The sequence below is a fragment of the Diachasma alloeum genome, unplaced genomic scaffold, assembly GCF_001412515.2.
Source record: "Diachasma alloeum isolate Michigan unplaced genomic scaffold, Dall2.0 Dall_scaffold_00213, whole genome shotgun sequence".
Taxonomy (NCBI): domain Eukaryota; kingdom Metazoa; phylum Arthropoda; class Insecta; order Hymenoptera; family Braconidae; genus Diachasma; species Diachasma alloeum.
The window spans coordinates 996,578-1,016,683 of NW_021680378.1; the positions used below are offsets into that span (position 1 = coordinate 996,578).

General features: G+C 38.7%; 2 protein-coding genes across 2 annotated transcripts; one reads left to right on the forward strand and one right to left on the reverse strand.

Annotated features, from left to right (window-relative positions):
- Positions 1-1,861: 1,861 nt before the first annotated feature.
- On the forward strand, positions 1,862-12,955 carry LOC107037078 (long-chain-fatty-acid--CoA ligase 1). Its single transcript, XM_015255409.1, has 8 exons — positions 1,862-2,233; positions 3,172-3,295; positions 4,672-5,008; positions 5,105-5,573; positions 5,980-6,270; positions 8,001-8,222; positions 9,387-9,704; positions 12,395-12,955. The coding sequence occupies exons 1-8, from the start codon at positions 2,159-2,161 to the stop codon at positions 12,530-12,532; spliced, it is 1,974 nt and encodes a 657-aa protein (XP_015110895.1). The 5' UTR covers positions 1,862-2,158; the 3' UTR covers positions 12,533-12,955.
- A 29-nt stretch (positions 12,956-12,984) lies between these two features.
- On the reverse strand, positions 12,985-18,519 carry LOC107037080 (vesicle transport through interaction with t-SNAREs homolog 1A). Its single transcript, XM_015255411.1, has 6 exons — positions 18,387-18,519; positions 18,016-18,294; positions 17,813-17,871; positions 14,288-14,581; positions 13,517-13,570; positions 12,985-13,437 (listed from the first exon to the last, which is right to left on the reverse strand). Exons 2-6 carry the CDS (start codon positions 18,107-18,109, stop codon positions 13,279-13,281), a joined length of 660 nt encoding a protein of 219 aa, XP_015110897.1. The 5' UTR covers positions 18,110-18,294; positions 18,387-18,519; the 3' UTR covers positions 12,985-13,278.
- Between the last annotated feature and the right edge of the window lie 1,587 nt (positions 18,520-20,106).

The window sequence follows — 20,106 nt, forward strand, 5'->3', positions numbered from 1 at the left end:
GCAGGTCGATTATCCTCAGGTACAGGACCTCCCTATTTCATGAGATTCGATGAAACCAAAGAAAGCCACAATCAGGTTAATTTCAGGCAAGCCTTGATCAAGTGCTGGCATCAACGCTGAATCAAGCCTGATCGAATATAGTACTTCCTGGATTGTTTTCTTAGCTCAGTCTTCTTTAAATGTCCCATCAAACCTCCAAAATTCGGTAGTTGCGCTCGACAACTCCCTTTCGTCCGAAAAATGACCATTAAACATTCAGAACTAACCATCCTTTAATGACGCCACTGATCACCAGCTCAATGCATCAAGAAAAACCCATTGTTAGCATCTCCTGTTTATCTCAAGCTGCATGTCAACTGGCATTACTCCAAGAGACGAGACCATCAGCCGGGGCTCTCCTCAGATGCTCCCTTCAACTCATCACCTATATTTAAATTCGCCTGCTGGTGTTGGATATGCGAATAGATCTTCCAAGTCAACCAAGGTGTATGTGAATGTTGAGTTGTTTCATCGTTTCTCCACTTCCCTTCTTCTTCTGGCAAGAATTATTCACACACACACACGTGCCGTAAATAAAGGCATGAAGGTGGGATATCGCGTAGCCAAATAGGAAAAGCATCAACGGTCCCTTCAGTTTGCATCCGGCCGCGTGCCAAGCCAACAGTATTTGGAATTTTTTGACCGGGTTGGTACATGTGGATGAAAAGTCGTTATGGTTTCACGTGGACTTCATTTTCCGTGAAGATTTTTGGGATTCGGAACAGCCGTTCTCGAGATCTAACGTGTTCATTAATTTTTTTATCAGGGAAATTTGAGGTTTTAGGATTTTCTGTGAGGTGAACTGTTCAGTGGGGATTCTTCTGGTGGTCTTTTGTTAAGGTGGAGATTTGTGAACTTTTTGAGAAGTCTTCTCATTCGGGACGAGATGCCGGGCTGTGGGGGCGCTCAGCCGAACATCCGCCCACCCATCGAGTTAAAGGAGCAGTCCGATACGATCAAGGTGGTTAATTGGTGAATAATGGTCGCTATCGGATCCATTAGNTGATGCCCCTCGACGCTCAGTCACGGCTACTTCCGGTGAGCGAGGGTAGCCTTCAAAGTTGTAGTTGTTTGTGCAATGAGAAATGGTAGGCCTATCAGAATTTGTGCAATCAGCAGAATTATCGGTTCAACATGTGTCACTCAAGTATCCTTAATTTCCGGAGATGGTCGTTCTAGTCGAAATCGGAAGCAGCAGGTCGATTATCCTCAGGTACAGGACCTCCCTATTTCATGAGATTCGATGAAACCAAAGAAAGCCACAATCAGGTTAATTTCAGGCAAGCCTTGATCAAGTGCTGGCATCAACGCTGAATCAAGCCTGATCGAATATAGTACTTCCTGGATTGTTTTCTTAGCTCAGTCTTCTTTAAATGTCCCATCAAACCTCCAAAATTCGGTAGTTGCGCTCGACAACTCCCTTTCGTCCGAAAAATGACCATTAAACATTCAGAACTAACCATCCTTTAATGACGCCACTGATCACCAGCTCAATGCATCAAGAAAAACCCATTGTTAGCATCTCCTGTTTATCTCAAGCTGCATGTCAACTGGCATTACTCCAAGAGACGAGACCATCAGCCGGGGCTCTCCTCAGATGCTCCCTTCAACTCATCACCTATATTTAAATTCGCCTGCTGGTGTTGGATATGCGAATAGATCTTCCAAGTCAACCAAGGTGTATGTGAATGTTGAGTTGTTTCATCGTTTCTCCACTTCCCTTCTTCTTCTGGCAAGAATTATTCACACACACACACGTGCCGTAAATAAAGGCATGAAGGTGGGATATCGCGTAGCCAAATAGGAAAAGCATCAACGGTCCCTTCAGTTTGCATCCGGCCGCGTGCCAAGCCAACAGTATTTGGAATTTTTTGACCGGGTTGGTACATGTGGATGAAAAGTCGTTATGGTTTCACGTGGACTTCATTTTCCGTGAAGATTTTTGGGATTCGGAACAGCCGTTCTCGAGATCTAACGTGTTCATTAATTTTTTTATCAGGGAAATTTGAGGTTTTAGGATTTTCTGTGAGGTGAACTGTTCAGTGGGGATTCTTCTGGTGGTCTTTTGTTAAGGTGGAGATTTGTGAACTTTTTGAGAAGTCTTCTCATTCGGGACGAGATGCCGGGCTGTGGGGGCGCTCAGCCGAACATCCGCCCACCCATCGAGTTAAAGGAGCAGTCCGATACGATCAAGGTGGTTAATTGGTGAATAATGGTCGCTATCGTATCCATTAGGGGGGGGGGGGCGCAAAAAGAAGTGCACAATTGATCTTCAGAAGCGATTGCTGCTCAGTAATTTCAGTTCGCTTGTGGGAAATCAAAATGAATAAGGGGTTATGGATTGAACGCGACAATTGCCAACAGTCAATAATTTTGTTTTTCATTATTCGGAGAACAGAGGAATGGAGATGAACAAGTTTCATTAGTCCGCTTATTCTCTTCAAACTTGAATCGATACAAACTATGTCAGCACTCCGGGAGTTATAATTGGGTATTGACGAGTCGTTACATAACAGTCAGAGGAGTAAAATAGGATAATGGTGGAATGATGAAATGGGTAATGCGGATTGAATTCTGAGGGGGAGAGAAAAATAAGTGGCATTGTTTTGAGGGGCGGGGAGGAATAGGTGGCATCGGGTGGATGCCAGGAAAGGTTTCAGAATGAAGAAATTTTTTGGAGGTGCAAGAGTTTCTAGTGATGTTAATCGCAAATTTGTCTGAATGTGAGATGGCCTCGAAATCGGGTTCCTTTAATATTTAATATTTCAATTACCAAGATGATCTGAAGGAATTTGACTGTCATTATCACGTGCTGACGTCTATCATTTTCGATAACAATCAATTCATAGCTTTTTGAAAAATCATCTTGCTTTCTGTGGATAAAACACGGATGATTTTGATGTCGTAAAAGAGCCAGGAACATTCACCCGAAATTAAAAAAGACGATCTCTTCTTTGTTACTTATGATGTCACAAATCTAGAAAGTGTTTCCTGCGATATCTCGAGGACTAAAAGAGCTAGAAAGGTCGTGTTTTTCTAATTTGATGGTAAACTTCCCGGAGCATTGATTGGGGTCATTATCACCCCGATGCAATGAACCATTTTGTAAAAAAATGTTTTTCCATTATGCAGGGCGCCGAGTACATCCGAGTGTCGAAATTCTACAAAAACAGTCGCGAGGGAAAATTCATAAGCTTCATTCACGAGGACGTGAGAACCCTCTACGACGCCTTCCGGAAAGGAGCCAAAGAATCAAGTGAGTGCATTAATTACCCCCGAATTAATTCAGTCAGATAATTCAGATATGATTCATGGGCTCACTGACCTCATCGCCGACTCGAAGATTTACCACTCACTACATTTTGCAGTGGAACTGCAACATTTTGTACTTACACCTTCGGAGAGGAAGTTTGAGTTACAGTTAGACTTAGTAGTTGATGCTGTGAAAGATGTTAAAATAGTCTCGGGTTCGTGGTGTTTTGATTCTTAACCGAGCGATGTCTGAGGAATTTATAATGGGACAGCTGCGGTTACACGTGCCTAAAGAGTTGTGCTCCAAAGAAAACAAAAAATTCCAAAATAATATTACGTAATCTATGAGCAATTATGGCATTATATCATCGATAATATTGATTATTCATCATGATTGGTCACTGTTATTGGCAAAAACGTCGAAAAATTGATCACCATTTCTTCGTAATGGCGGACAATGATATTTATCTGCAACTAATTGACCAAAAATTTGAATGAGTGTCAACTACTGCAGTCGTGTTTATTTGAAATTCATACATCCATTAAAATAACAGACGATGGACGTATTAATGATGCTTGAACGAATGTTGGCATGTGTTTTCACGACCCTGACAGTTTTGTACCTCTTACTTCCGGGGGTTGGGTGTCTTAGTTGGGGGAGAACGAGGTCATTATAGTCTTGCGGTTGCGGATTAATTTTTTTTTCTACTTCATTTTTACGCTTTCTTCATGCAGGATTTTTTATAAATTTCAATGAAAGTTATTTTGAAGACTGTTGTTGGGGCTTTACACCCACCAATAGACAGGAGGTTCTCCAAGGTTATATTCATAAATAGCATTTTTTTTTAGATTTAAAAAATCATAAATATAACTCAAATATTGGAAATTAAAATCGGAAATAAATTCTAAACGGAGATTGATATAAATAAAAAAAAATGAACTATGAATTAGCCGGATTAATTTCTTATCTTCATCAGTCTGAATGACACGGATGATTGTTTTTCAGGTTTTTCCTCTCAACCTAATTGTTTTCAAGACAATGTGCTAATTTTATCAATAATATAAAGAGTGTCCCAAATTAAAAGTCACAGTCAAATATCTTGGCAAGAGCTACTCTGATCAAAAATTGATCAGATTTTTTAAATATCAATGAACGCCTTGATCCTGCGTAAATCGTTGTCGAAATCGTCGTAGGAAACTCAATTTTTCACTCCTACAAAAGTTGTAACTTTTTTGAAGACAAATTCAACGACCATAATTTCATTCAAATTCGGCCATTTTTGAATAATGAAATCGCAGAGACTACCAATTAACGCAGAATGTGAACCAGTTTTAACTTTTAATTTGAGACACTCTGTAGAACTATAAATTATCCTGCAGACAATGGCCCCTGTCTCGGCTGGAGGGACAGCCTAAGCAAGCCTTACCAATGGATGAACTACAACGAGACCCTCCTCAGAGCCAAGAATTTCGGATCAGGATTGGTATCCTGCGGCCTCTCCCTTGGCCCCCAAACACTGATCGGTCTATACAGTCAAAATTGTCCGGAATGGGTGCTAACTGAGCAGGCCTGCTACACCTATTCCCTAGTGGTGGTGCCCCTCTACGATACTCTTGGACCTGACGCTTGTGCCTACATCATCAATCAGGCTGAAATAAGCCTCGTTGTTTGTGAAGATGACAAAAAGTGTAATTTATTGTTAGACAAAGCACCAAGGTACGTCCTATCCATCCTCATCACGATAGAAGCCATCACCTTTTCTTTTCGAATCCTTTCAAATTTCCAATCCAACAACTTCATCTTGTCCTTCAGATGCTTGAGAAAGTTAATCGTGATGAAGGAGACCCGACCAGCAACAAATCAAAGAGCAAAGAACCGAGGAGTTGAGCTCATGAGGTTCGAAGATGTTGAGCGGCTTGGAGCACAGAGAAATCAGCCTGAGATTCCGCCGAAAGCGACGGATCTGTGTACAGTATGTTACACATCGGGAACAACGGGGAATCCCAAGGGTGTCATGCTGACCCATCAGAATGTCATGGCAGGGGTTTGCGCTGTTCTCCTGCAGTTGGGTGATCACAGACCTTCGGCGAACGACGTGATGATCAGTTTCCTACCACTTGCCCACATGTTGGAGAGGTGTTGTGAGAATGGAATGTATATTGTGGGGGGATCTGTGGGGTTCTACAGCGGGGACATTAAGACACTTCCCGAAGACATGAAGGCACTCAGACCTACGGTAATGCCTGCTGTTCCGAGGCTACTGAATCGGCTGTATGACAAGGTAAGATGGACGTTCGTTTTTTGGTGTTGTTGATGGAGCAAGTGTGGAATTTGTACGGCTGTGTGCTTTCAAATATTATCCTTCACGACGAAGCGTAATGCTGAGTTTTCCAACTGAAATTTCACTGAAGCTATTTCACTCTGATGACAACTCCTGCCAAATCGCTAGCCGCCGTGAAGGCCATTGTCGATGCTGCGCAATAGGACATTTCGGCTGCCAAATGATGAGTACCAGAATAACTCAGAAAAAAACTGAATTCCGGAAGTATTTAGGAAGTAACGTCTCTAAATAAACACTTTATCGCAGGAGAAAATCTGCCCGGAGGTCATAGGAGGATCACATTCGAGTCAGAATTAACCAGCGAATTCCTCTCACCACTGATTTCCTTTTTATTTCCATGTAACAGGTGCAGGCCGAGCTGCAAAGTTCATTCCTAAAGCGAATGCTCTTCAACATGGGCATGAGATCCAAGGAATCGGAAATCAAAAAGTGTATCATACGGAACAATAGTTTATGGGACAAATTAGTATTTAAGAAGATTCAGGAGTCTATGGGTGGAAGAGTGAGGCTGATGGTGGTGGGATCAGCGCCACTTGCTGGAAATGTCCTCACCTTCACTAGGTGTGCATTGGGGTGCCTAGTTGTTGAGGGATATGGACAGACTGAGTGCTGTGCACCGATTACCTTGACCATTCAAGTAAGTCATCTGAATTCAATCAGTTTTTGAATTGAGAAAAAATCACAACAGGACTTTTTTATGGAGAATTTTATGGGCTACAAAAAAGTTCTTATCACTTTTTTTCGTAAACCCATTGGTTTGAGAGATATTGGCGAAATAATGGATTCATTTCCAAAAAAATTTCGGGGTTACGTCCACATTATCGCTAATTCACTAAATAATGACTCACGAGTCAGTTCAATACATCACGAAATCGATCTAAACAGATGTCCTTTCCCCGAAGATGAACTAAAAAAAACTCACCCAATGTGACACCCTCACCTCGAGACTTGGTGGCCTCGTCATTTGTCACGGGCGCGTGTTTTTAGTCATCCGACTTGTCTCGTGATGACCGAGTGAATGAACTTACCTCAAACGACATCCAGATTAACCCCAGCTAGATTCTAAATCAGTGTAGAACGTCAACATCTGAGAGACCCCCCAACCATGACGCCATATTGAATGCCCACCCATTACGCCCTTCATGAATACGGGAATCATAATTCATTCGAGGTAGTTTCGTGAACCCAGAATACAGTGGCTATTCGATGGATACTTCAAGTTATAGCCCCTTGCGTTATTCACGCGGTCAATAAACGCGTCCACAAATAAACTGAGCGTCTTTCTCACTTCTTTCTCAGTTCCCTTTCTCTTCATTCTCCCGCCATGTTTACTTTTACACTCAGCTAGTCTGCGGTGTAGAAGCGGTTGGATAATGTTTACGCGATTTATACAGATGTTCGTCGAATAGTTTGGATTCAATTCACATTCGATGGCTGTCTGAGAAAATAGACAGAGAAATGATTGAGAAATAATTTTAGAAAAAAAACCGCGGGGGTATATACACAAAAAATTCTCAGAAAAGGCTAGCGAGAAAAAAAAGAAATTTTTATAGAAAATGTCTCAATAGAAAAAGTCGTATAGAAAGATTAAATTCCACTGATTTTTTTCTGTAAAAGTCTCCATTGGACATTTTCCATTGGAAATCCAATAGAATTTTCTATTCAATTCACTAGGTTTTTCTTAGTGATGCCGCGAGACACGAGAGAAATGAGACAAACGAGACGAGAGACATAACAAGACGCGACGAGAAAAGCCGCTTGAGAACGAGAGAAACGAGAGGCGAGACGAGAGTCGAGAGAGCCTCCCCCTCTCTTCCCATCTGTATATTTTTTTTTCGTACAAATTGAATTATAGAGACGAGATAAGGCGAGACGAGACGAGACGAGAGAATGGTTTCCTGACAACGAGACGAACGGCATCTTCTCGTCTTGTCTCGTCTCGCGGCATCGCTGGTTTTTCTATTAAATTTTTACACATGCGAAGCCCTGGCAGAGGCTGAAACAATCCTCCATTGATGAAGAAAAAAATCAAATCACGATTCGTGTGAAACGAGTGGTTTATGGTAATCTGAAGGTTGTGAATTCAAATCCCGCCTGATGCACAGCGGAAAGAATTTTATTCGAAATATCTCGTGACTGATGTGTTCATACTACTATCTAAAAATAAATAAAAGAGAATTTTGTCTAATCATTCAGCCACGTGAACTCCCCTTAAGATCAATGCCGAGGGTCTCTCAGACATGTGACGACTTCCGAATCCCGTGACATCAAAGAATTTCGTCACGACACGTAAAGTCGTCACAGTCATTACGCAAAAACGTCTCGAGTGTTTTAATAATAAACTTGATAATGTATATTCTTGTACAGGGGGATTATGTGCCAGAACACGTGGGTCCACCCGTCGCCTGTTGTTGTGTAAAACTTGTGGATGTACCTGAGATGGAGTACTACGCGGCCAATAATCAAGGCGAGGTATGCGTCAAGGGTACCAATGTTTTCGTTGGTTACTACAGGAATCCAGAGAAGACTGCTGAAGTTGTTGATGAACAGGGCTGGCATCATACTGGGGATATTGGCATGTGGTTATCAGTGAGTGATCACGCAAAATCGGAATTTCATTTTTGTGACAAATTTTTAGAGAAAAAATTTCAACTTTTTTAAAAGAGAAAAGATTTATAAAAAAATGATGAGATTTGTCAGCGACTCTGAGATTTTATTTGCTCATGACTTTATATTCTTTCAGAACGGTTGTCTAAAAATAATCGACCGAAAGAAACATATCTTCAAGCTTTCACAAGGTGAATACATCGTACCGGAGAAAATTGAANATCTGTATATTTTTTTTTCGTACAAATTGAATTATAGAGACGAGATAAGGCGAGACGAGACGAGACGAGAGAATGGTTTCCTGACAACGAGACGAACGGCATCTTCTCGTCTTGTCTCGTCTCGCGGCATCGCTGGTTTTTCTATTAAATTTTTACACATGCGAAGCCCTGGCAGAGGCTGAAACAATCCTCCATTGATGAAGAAAAAAATCAAATCACGATTCGTGTGAAACGAGTGGTTTATGGTAATCTGAAGGTTGTGAATTCAAATCCCGCCTGATGCACAGCGGAAAGAATTTTATTCGAAATATCTCGTGACTGATGTGTTCATACTACTATCTAAAAATAAATAAAAGAGAATTTTGTCTAATCATTCAGCCACGTGAACTCCCCTTAAGATCAATGCCGAGGGTCTCTCAGACATGTGACGACTTCCGAATCCCGTGACATCAAAGAATTTCGTCACGACACGTAAAGTCGTCACAGTCATTACGCAAAAACGTCTCGAGTGTTTTAATAATAAACTTGATAATGTATATTCTTGTACAGGGGGATTATGTGCCAGAACACGTGGGTCCACCCGTCGCCTGTTGTTGTGTAAAACTTGTGGATGTACCTGAGATGGAGTACTACGCGGCCAATAATCAAGGCGAGGTATGCGTCAAGGGTACCAATGTTTTCGTTGGTTACTACAGGAATCCAGAGAAGACTGCTGAAGTTGTTGATGAACAGGGCTGGCATCATACTGGGGATATTGGCATGTGGTTATCAGTGAGTGATCACGCAAAATCGGAATTTCATTTTTGTGACAAATTTTTAGAGAAAAAATTTCAACTTTTTTAAAAGAGAAAAGATTTATAAAAAAATGATGAGATTTGTCAGCGACTCTGAGATTTTATTTGCTCATGACTTTATATTCTTTCAGAACGGTTGTCTAAAAATAATCGACCGAAAGAAACATATCTTCAAGCTTTCACAAGGTGAATACATCGTACCGGAGAAAATTGAAAATATTTATATAAGAAGTCAATACGTTCACCAAGTATTTGTTCACGGTGAATCGCTAAAGTCCTGCGTTGTGGCAATTGTCGTGCCCGATGTGGATGTTATCAAGTGTTGGGCACTTGAGAATAGTATACCGGGAACACTGAGTGTTCTCTGTGCAAATCCTGAAGTTAAAAGATTGATTCACGACGATATGATTTCATGGGGAAAAGAGGCTGGCCTCAGGTCCTTCGAGCAGGTAATTTTATCAGAAGATTCTCACCATCTTTCAATGAACTTCCTCATGCCTTCGATTATAATCGATCAATTTTTTTATATTTTCATCATTGGTAGAAATGCATTGAGATCCAGAAAATGTAAGACAAGACAATACGCTAGCTGTCTACCAGCTAATGTCAAATTGTAGGCACAAAAAACGAGTGATTGAAAGTTTTTTTCAATGTGTTGACTGTCTCTACCTAAAATATTTATTCACACAAAACACAAAATTACCAACCAACATTTACCTGAGATTACCCGAATCACTGAAATCACTCGCTCACACAGAAAAATAAAACCTAATCTTCAAAACTTTCCTATCATAAACATTTCGTTCTCACCATAAACCGAGTCCCAAATACGCCACTATGTTTATGGAAACACAAACTAAATTTACGTCTGGGCTCATCATTCCATCAACCTGCTCACCGGTAACACGCTTTTTGATCCGCGGGCAAAATTTCCGCGCCAAATTCCCAATGAAAAGAAAACTGAAGACAATTTTTCCAGCGACAGTTGTATTATTGACATCTGATCTGCCGATAATTTATCCTCGGTACATTGTTCGTTGCCTCACATGCGAAAGGTTCCGAGTTCAAATCCCGGCCGGGTAGAATGGTGCGATCTAACCATTTAAAGTCTTGATCATCATCGCAGTATATCCTAACCGGGTCGAAGCGATGTAAAATAACGATAAAAAAAAAATTATTAACGTCAAAAAATCAGCCGATATTCCATGTGTTTACAATTTCGGATGGTAAACAGTCACTAGCGAGGGAATGCAATTCAAAGGGAATTCGAATTGATTCGCATAATATTTACTTAACCCCTCACGTACGGCGTCGATACCATGCATCAACCTATAAACTTTCACGTTGTATTATTCAACCGCTTCAATTATTACAATATAAAACACCTTCCTGGGGCTATAATGCGGTCATAAATTGCATCTCGAATTGAAAGAATTTAATCAAAAACAATTCCCTCATTTGCCTACGTTTCGAGTGCTAAATGCACTCCTCATCGGGGCAATCTTTATTCCATCTATAAATCAAATTATAAAATCACAATCATATTTCTGTTCCTACTATTAGTATGTATGTAATGTAGACTACATACTAATAGTCGAAACAGAAATATGATTGTGATTTTATAATTTGATTTATAGATGGAATAAAGATTGCCCCGATGAGGAGTCCATTTAGCACTCGAAACGTAGGCAAATGAGGAAATTGTTTTTGATTAAATTCTTTCAATTCGAGATGCAATTTATGACCCCATTATGGCCCCAGGAAGGTGTTTTATATTGTAACCTATAAACTTGTCTTATCGGCGGGGTCCATGCATGGTATCGACCCTTTCCGTCAACAGTAAAAAATTATTTTCTCGAATTCTAAGAGACATATTGACATTTGGAAAAGATATTTGGAAAGTCAATGGAATTGTCTCTGCAGTGAACTATTTTATTCTATTTTTTTTAAAAGCATTTATAATATTTTTTTGTATGAACAAAAGTTGTAGATCAAAATTTTACATCCAACCGATTCAATGATATTAAATTATCTCGTTTATCGATAAAATTTCTCCCAAAAATTTTGAAATTTTTACTGAAAATCCTTCAATGATCCTTCTATCGAATGGCAGAAGTTAAATTTCGATTTGTTGAATAATTTGTTTGTTATAAATAAATTTAGCATGTTCAAAGAGCTCGGCAACCAATTGTCGGCAAACATTGAAATTCATGTCAAAAATTAGGAAATTCTCTAGGAGTTTATTTCAAAGTTCAATACAGCCAATGCATTTTATTTGAATTTTTTTCGTTCGACTGTTTTCAACTCATCGTTCATTGAATAACAGAGTTGACGCGCCGTAAGTCTCCCGGCCGTTGGAACAAGCCGCATTATATGGGCGCCGTACGTGAACGGTTAATTCAATAGATATTATGCAAATTCAGTATCATTAAATTTGCTTTTAATTCGATATTAACTCAGTATTATTTGTAATTATGTATTATCTCAATGTCACTGAATGGTTATAATGTATAATTATTAATTAATGGAAATAGCGTGTTTCTATGAATCGAGGGGAATTCGTTTGCTGGAGTGGCGGAAGCATTGTAATTGTACGTAAAATGTGAGTTATCGAATTGAAAGTTGCGAATTAAATAGCATATTTTGATTCGCCTTTCGGCGAGCGCTACCCTCCCCAGGGTTAATGAATACTTTTCCCACGAATATCGAATCCTATTTTTCACCACGATTCGTAGAACGCAGGAATTTGCGCTAAAAAATTTCACTTTACGCACAAGCTATGAAATGTTATCTGTGAATTCCGAGTTACTTCTTTTCCTTTTTGCACTTGATAATCCTTCAGACGAAGATGAAATTTGAATGACACCTCCGGAAAATTAGCCGGTGGATATTTTACACGTCGGGAATAAATGATGTGGAAAGAATTATCGATGGGAAAATTGTCAGTGGATAAATTGTCGCCGAAATTTTGTCCAAGGATCAAAAGTTAGGGAACCCCTTACTAGTGTCCTTCATCAATCACGCAGCTAGCGTATAAATAAATTATTCTTGTCTTGTCCTGCCTAGCCCCATGACAATCTATTGTCATCATATCCCCAGAATTACTGACTTGAATTCAAACTAAATTGTCTTTAACCAGGTAAAAGACATTTATCTCCATCCGGATCCATTCTCCGTACAAAATGGTCTGCTGACCCCAACACTAAAGACTAAACGGCCACAACTCAAAGCCTACTTCAAACCCCAAATCGAGGACCTCTACCAGAATTTGAACTGAATGCTAATTGCGACCATAATTAGATTTTAAAAATCGTGTTTATCAGCAGCAACGCCATCAGCACATTTTTGCTATTTTCAAATGTTTGTTATGAACCAAAGATGAAGCAAGTGAAAAGTATGAAGAAGAGTATGCTTTAACGATGACTTTTGATTTCACGATTGTTCATCTGCCACGCGAAAGCCTACGCTCTATTTTATTATGGTAATTATAATTATAATGATTTTCACTTTACACGTACATGTGAATTCACTGGTAGATGAAGAAAGAAGATGAGAAAAAGAGGAATTACACGGATTTTAAGCTATTTAAGAGTGAATTTATTGCGGAATGAAAAGATTGAGTGATGAAACTCATGTTTTCATTCCCCGAAATCACATAAAAGAAGATTTGAGTATAAAATAAAAATGAATTATTGTTAGACCGCTTCGACTCTCCTTATTTCCCCTGAATATTAATTTCTTTATTTACAATTAATTTTAAATCATTTACAGTTTCATATCTATCAGTCACCTCTCAAAACACAGTGGAATGCATTAGCATAAACATAATCTTTACATCAATCACAACATCAACAACCATAATAAATAAATACTGCTCTCTTCGTTTGATGATGATTAACTGATTAGAAATTGCGTTAGGCCACTTCGGACAGGCGCTTCTGGTAGCTAGGGGTTCATGGCCCCTCTCCAAAGTTCCTGGAGGTTTTAATTAATCAATTGGTTAATTAATTCATCACATGTACCTTAACTTCGAGATGTGAAGCTGTAGTATATCACGATACAGCCGACTATTGCGAGAACAACTACGACAGCTGCTAGGATTAGTCTTTGTTGGATTGATCGAAAGATCATGGTTGAGAGGAGGCGAGAGCCTCGACCCAGTTCTGCGTCTGTTTCTCTCAACTGAAATTTTAGGATGTTTTCTTTTTGCATCTTTTCTGATGCAGGAATAATACTCGATGGGATCGGGAAATTTACTTACCCTTCCGCGGCTCCTTTGGATCGTCTCCCTCTGGTCATGAAGATCCTTCAGCACCTGAGGGAATCATCGAATTAGGATCTAGTCAAGAAGTGTTAGAGTTGAGAACGATAAAGTTAAAGAATTTGAATAAAAAACAATTGGATTTTTTTATTATAAAAAATTATGGACATAATTTTGCACATGATTTATACATATTATTTTTTATCATTATGTATTCATTTATTATTTATTTGAATGAAAGGTACGGTCGAAAAAACTATGGAAAGTATTCATTTCTTCATTGAATGGGAGTTAAAATTCGTTTTTATAATGTTTAGAAGTGAGAAAACTTTTTTAAAATGATGCAAAAAATATATTAAACAATATATATAATATGGGCCAATTCCATATATTTGTCAAATTTATAAAGAATACATAAAAAAAATATATAAAACATATATTTTATATAATTTTTATATTTTTTAATTGGCGAAATAGATTGCTGACCAACAATGTTTCATCTATTTTTTAATAGATGACATCTTGTTTGATTTCATATTGTGCTGTTCAATTGTGTCTGATTTTCGGTGGAAATTTTTGTATAAATCAAACTAAATAATAGTGCCATCTATATTATCCTCAGCCTTCGATAAAATGATATGAGAAAAACTTTTTTCATGCACATTTTAGTGAATTTGAAACATCATATTTGAAGAATCGAAAATTCACTTTCAGGGAAATTTGAGAAAAATTCAAAATTGCCAAAAATCATGAAAAATGAAACCAACGCACCTGAGATCCAATTTCTTCAGTCTCCAGAACCATTCTGTACCCATTCTGCAGAGTTCTTCCAGTTCTGTCTATCCTCTCTGAAGTATCCAGGAGCCTCTTCCTTTGATCTTCAGTCACTCCACTGTCCCAATTGTCGTCGAGACCCATATCGATGGCGTCCTCCTTCGGCTTCTTCGCTGTTTGAAACTCCTGCGAGAGCCTTTTCAACTCGGCTCGATGGCTCTCCACTCTGCTCTTGAGTCGTTCTCTCTGGTTTCCGGAGGTTCCCCGCACCTCCAACTCCATCTGCTCCAACTGAAAAGACGCCATTTAAAATGTCCCCCATTTTGCGGTGAAAACGCGCACAGGGGGTGTTCAATTCCCACATTTAAAGATAACCCATAGATAGCTGAACGAAAAGGATTATGAAGAAATATTGCCCGGACATTTTGCAATAATTGATTGGAAATTAGACGTTTTTGAAACGTATTAGGTCGGTCATGACGTCACAAAGTCGCATGAGTAATGCTGGGTGGCGCTGCATTGGTCGAATCTAAGAGAGAGGGGGCGGACGCCATCATCCATTGCATAAGACGCTCCTAAAGATTGGGTTTGGTTGGCTGGAGCCATCCTCCGATTGTTCATCAGCGATTTTAAGGCGTTTGACATCTTCAACTTTCGACAATGAATTATCAATTAAGGGGAGACCGCGGGGAAATTTGAAAGTTTCTGGGTGTGACGTGTGGAGATATTCACACGTCGATTTTATTCAATTAATATTTTCTAGATAGAAAAAGTCCCAAATGCTCAATAAGCAGTCTCACGGTGACACCTGAGTCCAGCTTCTCAGAATGGAGCTGTTTGATTGTCTTAGCCATTGTCAGTGATGGACATATGGCCGTGTTAGTTAGAAAAACCGTGAGAACACTTATTTAGCATTTTCGGCCAGCAACGACTTTGAAGCTCTGGAATAGTGCAGAGTACGGCAGGAGTTGAAGATGGACGGACGTCCTCTCCTAGCCAAAAATCTATAGTAGATCCGCGTCGAAACCGAACCCATTTAACAGTTGATTTTATACTTTACCTATCTATTCAATATACTGTCAATTATTAATGTAACAGTGGTGCTCGATTGTTTTATACGAAGAATACCTAATCAAATCCTATCCTAGTCGCGTCACGTTAGATCTTGAGAGAAATCCGCGTGAGCTCTGACCGTAGCTAGTTGAGCAAAAGTTTTTGAGTCGACTGGTGACTCAATTAAGGGAGGTAGAAAACCTCTCACGTCACACTGGGTATTATAGAGACGATTGTAAAAGTTTATAATATGTGTTGTAGGTGAAAAAAAAGTGAGAAAAAATCGAACTCGGAGGCTTTCGGAAGGTTCTAAAAGGTCGAAACGGGTCAAAATCGATAAAAACGTCCTCATGCCTCCATTTTCGACCAATTGAGCTGAAATTTGGATTACACACAGTTGAAATATGCAGAAAGAAAAATTATAGACGGATTTTAAAAATATTGTTTTTTATATGTATTTATATTTTTTTCTCCCCAGTGGTATGCCCTAATTTGTTATAATATGGACGAAATTTAAGTCCATACTATCTTAATGAAGTACAAATTTTTTTGGATTTTTCTCCAACTATTTTTTCTCTAGTTTAAAAATGTGTCGATGTTGATGATAGAATTGACATTGCAGTATAACATTTCATCAATATCACTTTTACAAATACAAGAAAATTACACTGTCCGACAAAAAATGAACTTTTTCGAGGTCAGACATCAAATATAGATGAAATTAAAGATTTTTTCACACCGATTTCAATGGTGCTTGCCAAATTCCTCTATCATGTCAAGTTCCTGAGAAAAAAAAATAAAGTCGAAAATTGACTCAAAAGAGCATCCGGAGGACAAAAATTGTAGAATGAAAATAAAGTTCATTCGATCCGAAAACAAATTATACGGAAACAAAAACATTGATCCATCAGATGGAAGAAATTTTCCTCCAATTACGGAAGTAATTTCATCAGAAAAAATTCATAAAATATCAGATATTTATGATGTTTTGATAGGAATGACGCTGTACCTGAAGTTGTTCATAGAACTCTCTAACCCAGCTAAAATGAACGTTGATATCTTCTATGGCACGATAACCCCTTTCGAACATGAATCTTAACTTGGAGACATTTCGTTCAGTAAAGCTAATCGACAACTGCGTCAAAAGAATTGATGACATGGGCACACGCGTGAATTCGTTGAAATCTGCCGCCCGACACGTATAAAAAAAATTTCTAGAAAGACCTAGCGAATTCGCTGTACAATTCTATCAGTTTTTTGTTTCTACTGTATTGTTGAATAGAACATATCTTATAGAAAAAATGAGTAGAATCGGCCAAAAACTAATAAAAAGTTCAACTGAAACTCAATAGAGTTATCTACTAAATTCATTAGGTTTTTTATAAAATTTCTGAGTGTGTTGATGTTAACAATTACTTTTTTCTGTCTAAAAATTTGAACTCCATAGGGATTTCAGTATTTTCCTGAGAAATAAATACGGGGTAATTTGGTGGAAAATCGTACTTAATATTCACGTTTTGATTGACAATGCAAGTCAACTGGGGATTCCTCGTTCACCAGCTGCTCATGAATTTCCTGAAAGTTGGGGCTTGATTGAAATTCGAAATTCCATTATTTTTTCCCACCAAAATTGGATTTGATGCCGCTTTTCGGAGAAAAACTACTGCGGCGGATTTCATACGAATTCACGCGTGTGCCCATATCATCAATTCTTATGACGCAGTTGTCGAATAGCTTTACTAAACGAAATGTCTTCAAGTTAAGATTCATGTTCGAAAGGGGTTATCGTGTCATAGAAGATATCAACGTTCATTTTAACTGGGTTAGAGAGTTCTATAGACAATTTCAGGTACATCGTCATTCCTCTCAAAACATCATAAATATCTGATATTTTGTGAATTTTTTCTGATGAAATTACTTCCGTAATTGGAGGAAACTTTCTTCCGTCTGATGGACCAATGTTTTTTGTTTCCGTATCATTTTTTCGGATTGAATGAACTTTATTTTCATTCTACAATTTTTTTCCTCCCGATGCTCTTTTGAGTCAATTTTCGACTTTATTTATTTATTTTCTCGGGAACTTGACGTGATAGAGGAATTTGGCAAACACCATGGGAATCGGTATGAAAAAATCTTTAATTTCATCTATATTTCATGTCTGACCTCGAAAAAGCTCATTTTTTGTCGGATAGTGTTATTGATAAAAATTTGAAAAAATTTGTAATGTAATTTGTAATAGAGATGAAGGATTGAGAAACCGTAAAAACCGAAAGGTACACGGTGAAACGGAGAAAACCAACAAACAATATAACTATTTATAATTTATATCTGACGTGGTCGCTCAATTTAAGTAATACCTACCAAATAAAGTTAATAAAAATTTAAATTTAAATACAGATTTTTATTTCGAGTCGATAAGGCAGAGATGCACTATATATTGACAAAAAAATCTTCAAAAAAACTCCTCACCAACTCCTGCGCTTCCTCGAGCTGTCGATCGACATCCTGACTGAACGCGCGTTTTTCACCTGCAAAAATCGTGACGTCACATGTTTATCGATTACTGTTATGGGAAGATACCGCTAGGTAGCACACCCCAAAAACCCGAAATACCCCCGGAGATGACGGCAATTATTATTCCGTGTCATTTGAGAACGAATTCCAGTACTCACCCCCAGTCAACGCCGCTATCCTACTGATTTTCGCTGTGATGTCCGCAGTTAGAACCGCGTATTGTTGCTCGTAGTTGTCAATCAACGTCGCCATGATTGCAACCACTGCAACCCCTCCTAGTGCAGGTCTTCCCAATGGCGTCCGAAAGATGGCGTTATTTTGGCGGCATTCGGATGAGCCGGAGGACAACTTATAAATAAGTGCGTCATTTAGCCCAGTAATATCCAATAACTGATGTTCGAAAGTCGACTAAAGACGACATGACTAGAGTTGGGCATCTGTCGATAAGCGCAGGTTTTTACATGACAGTGTAAAAAACCTGTAATTTTCGTAATACAGGTAAAAAATGTAAAAAATTAGCCGAAGTTACCTTTTACCGTAAATCGTGAAGCTTCGCGAAGATTAGGGGAGGCTGGGGTAAAACGGACACTTTTGACTTTTTTTTGAAATGTTAATGAGCTGAAATTTGGGTTACACACAGCTGAAATATGCACAAAAAAATTGTAGACGGACTTCTAAAATATTGATTTTTTATATCAGTAGTGAAGAGGTAAAACGGTTTCAGTCGACTTATCTCTTAGGTGAGTTTTTGAAGAATATCTCCGAATCTAAAGGAGATAACAAAATTTTCGTAATAACCTTTTTTCTAGAGCAAACTAAGTGCTACAAAAAAGGTCTTAACAAAAATTTAGCTATCTCCCGTAGATTCTGAGATATTTACTGAACAACGGCCATTAGTCAAAGTCGACTTAAACCGTTTTACCACTTCGCTTCTGATATGTATTTATATTTTTTCCCCCCAGTGGTATGTCCTGATTTGTTATAATATGCACGAAATTCAAGTCCATACTATCTTAATGAAGTACAAATTTTTAAATGACCAAACTAATTCAACTGCTTTGGTAGCTTTTTAAAACTCTTCAAAACAAAATAGTTCTGTTCGGCAATAAATCCATTTTTTCGACTGTTATAGTAATAATTTCTGCAACGGTTAGGGCGCACAATGTGGTGTACCTGCTATGCAATTAGGATTTGGCTTTATTTTTTCCTTTAGCGTTATGAATTAAGGTATGATTGTCAAAACTATTTTTTCATATATTCCAATAGCGATTGCAATAGTTTTCATTTTTTGCTGTATGTATTATTTCGTTTTTCTAGATTAAACATATGAAGCACCTGAAGAGGAGTGCCTTGAGCACCTGAAACGTTGTGCAATATGTCAACATAATGGAGTTGTTTTGATTATTTTTTATTGTTTTCACCCGCATCTGACCGACTATGGCTCAAAACCGTCGCAGAAATTAGTTCTTTTCGGGTCCAGCTGGGCTTTTCCGGGGCTCCTAATAATAAAGTGGAGAATCCAAAAAGCTCAATAAACGATGAGATTGACTTTCTCACAATGGAAATGACTTGTGACTTTGGTCTTTTGCAACGTTCGATCCTCGTGAAATTTACTCGTTATGGGGTATGAGGCGCATGTTTTTGAGTTTCTTAAAATACCGTAAATCGTATCACGTGATGTAATAGTACATTATATCACCAGGCGATGAAAGTATTTTCTAACGAATAATCCAAGCCAAAGGCGAGGATTTTAATCACATAAATCCGAAAATTGTTTTATCGCCCTGTGACGTACAATATTTCATGTCCTTGGGCCCGTTGCTTGTTATACGAATAATCTTCGACATTTTCAAAATAAAAAGTACCCATTTTTCCCTTCGCTAAGAATCCAACCAAAAACATGGCCGTTCTCGTAGATTAATTTCTAAATCATGTACTCGACGCCGATTTGCTACGGTCCTGACGGCAGCGCAGCGCTAGTGTCGCCAGATTCCACGTGGACTGAAATGATTTAAAAAATTATCCAACTCCCTGAAAGGCCCCGTCGCATCCCCAAAAACGCGGAAGACCCAAAAGACCCAAAAACCCGGAAGCCAAATTGTTCTTAAAAAAATAATAATAAAAATCAACTCCCCGTTTTTGCAGGTGAATAAAATCCACGAGTCACTCGCGAACAGGTGTATCCGATTTAAAAACCCGTGACGTAAAATCAAAGATGGCAGCCCAGGTGCGACACGTCAGATGTTGAG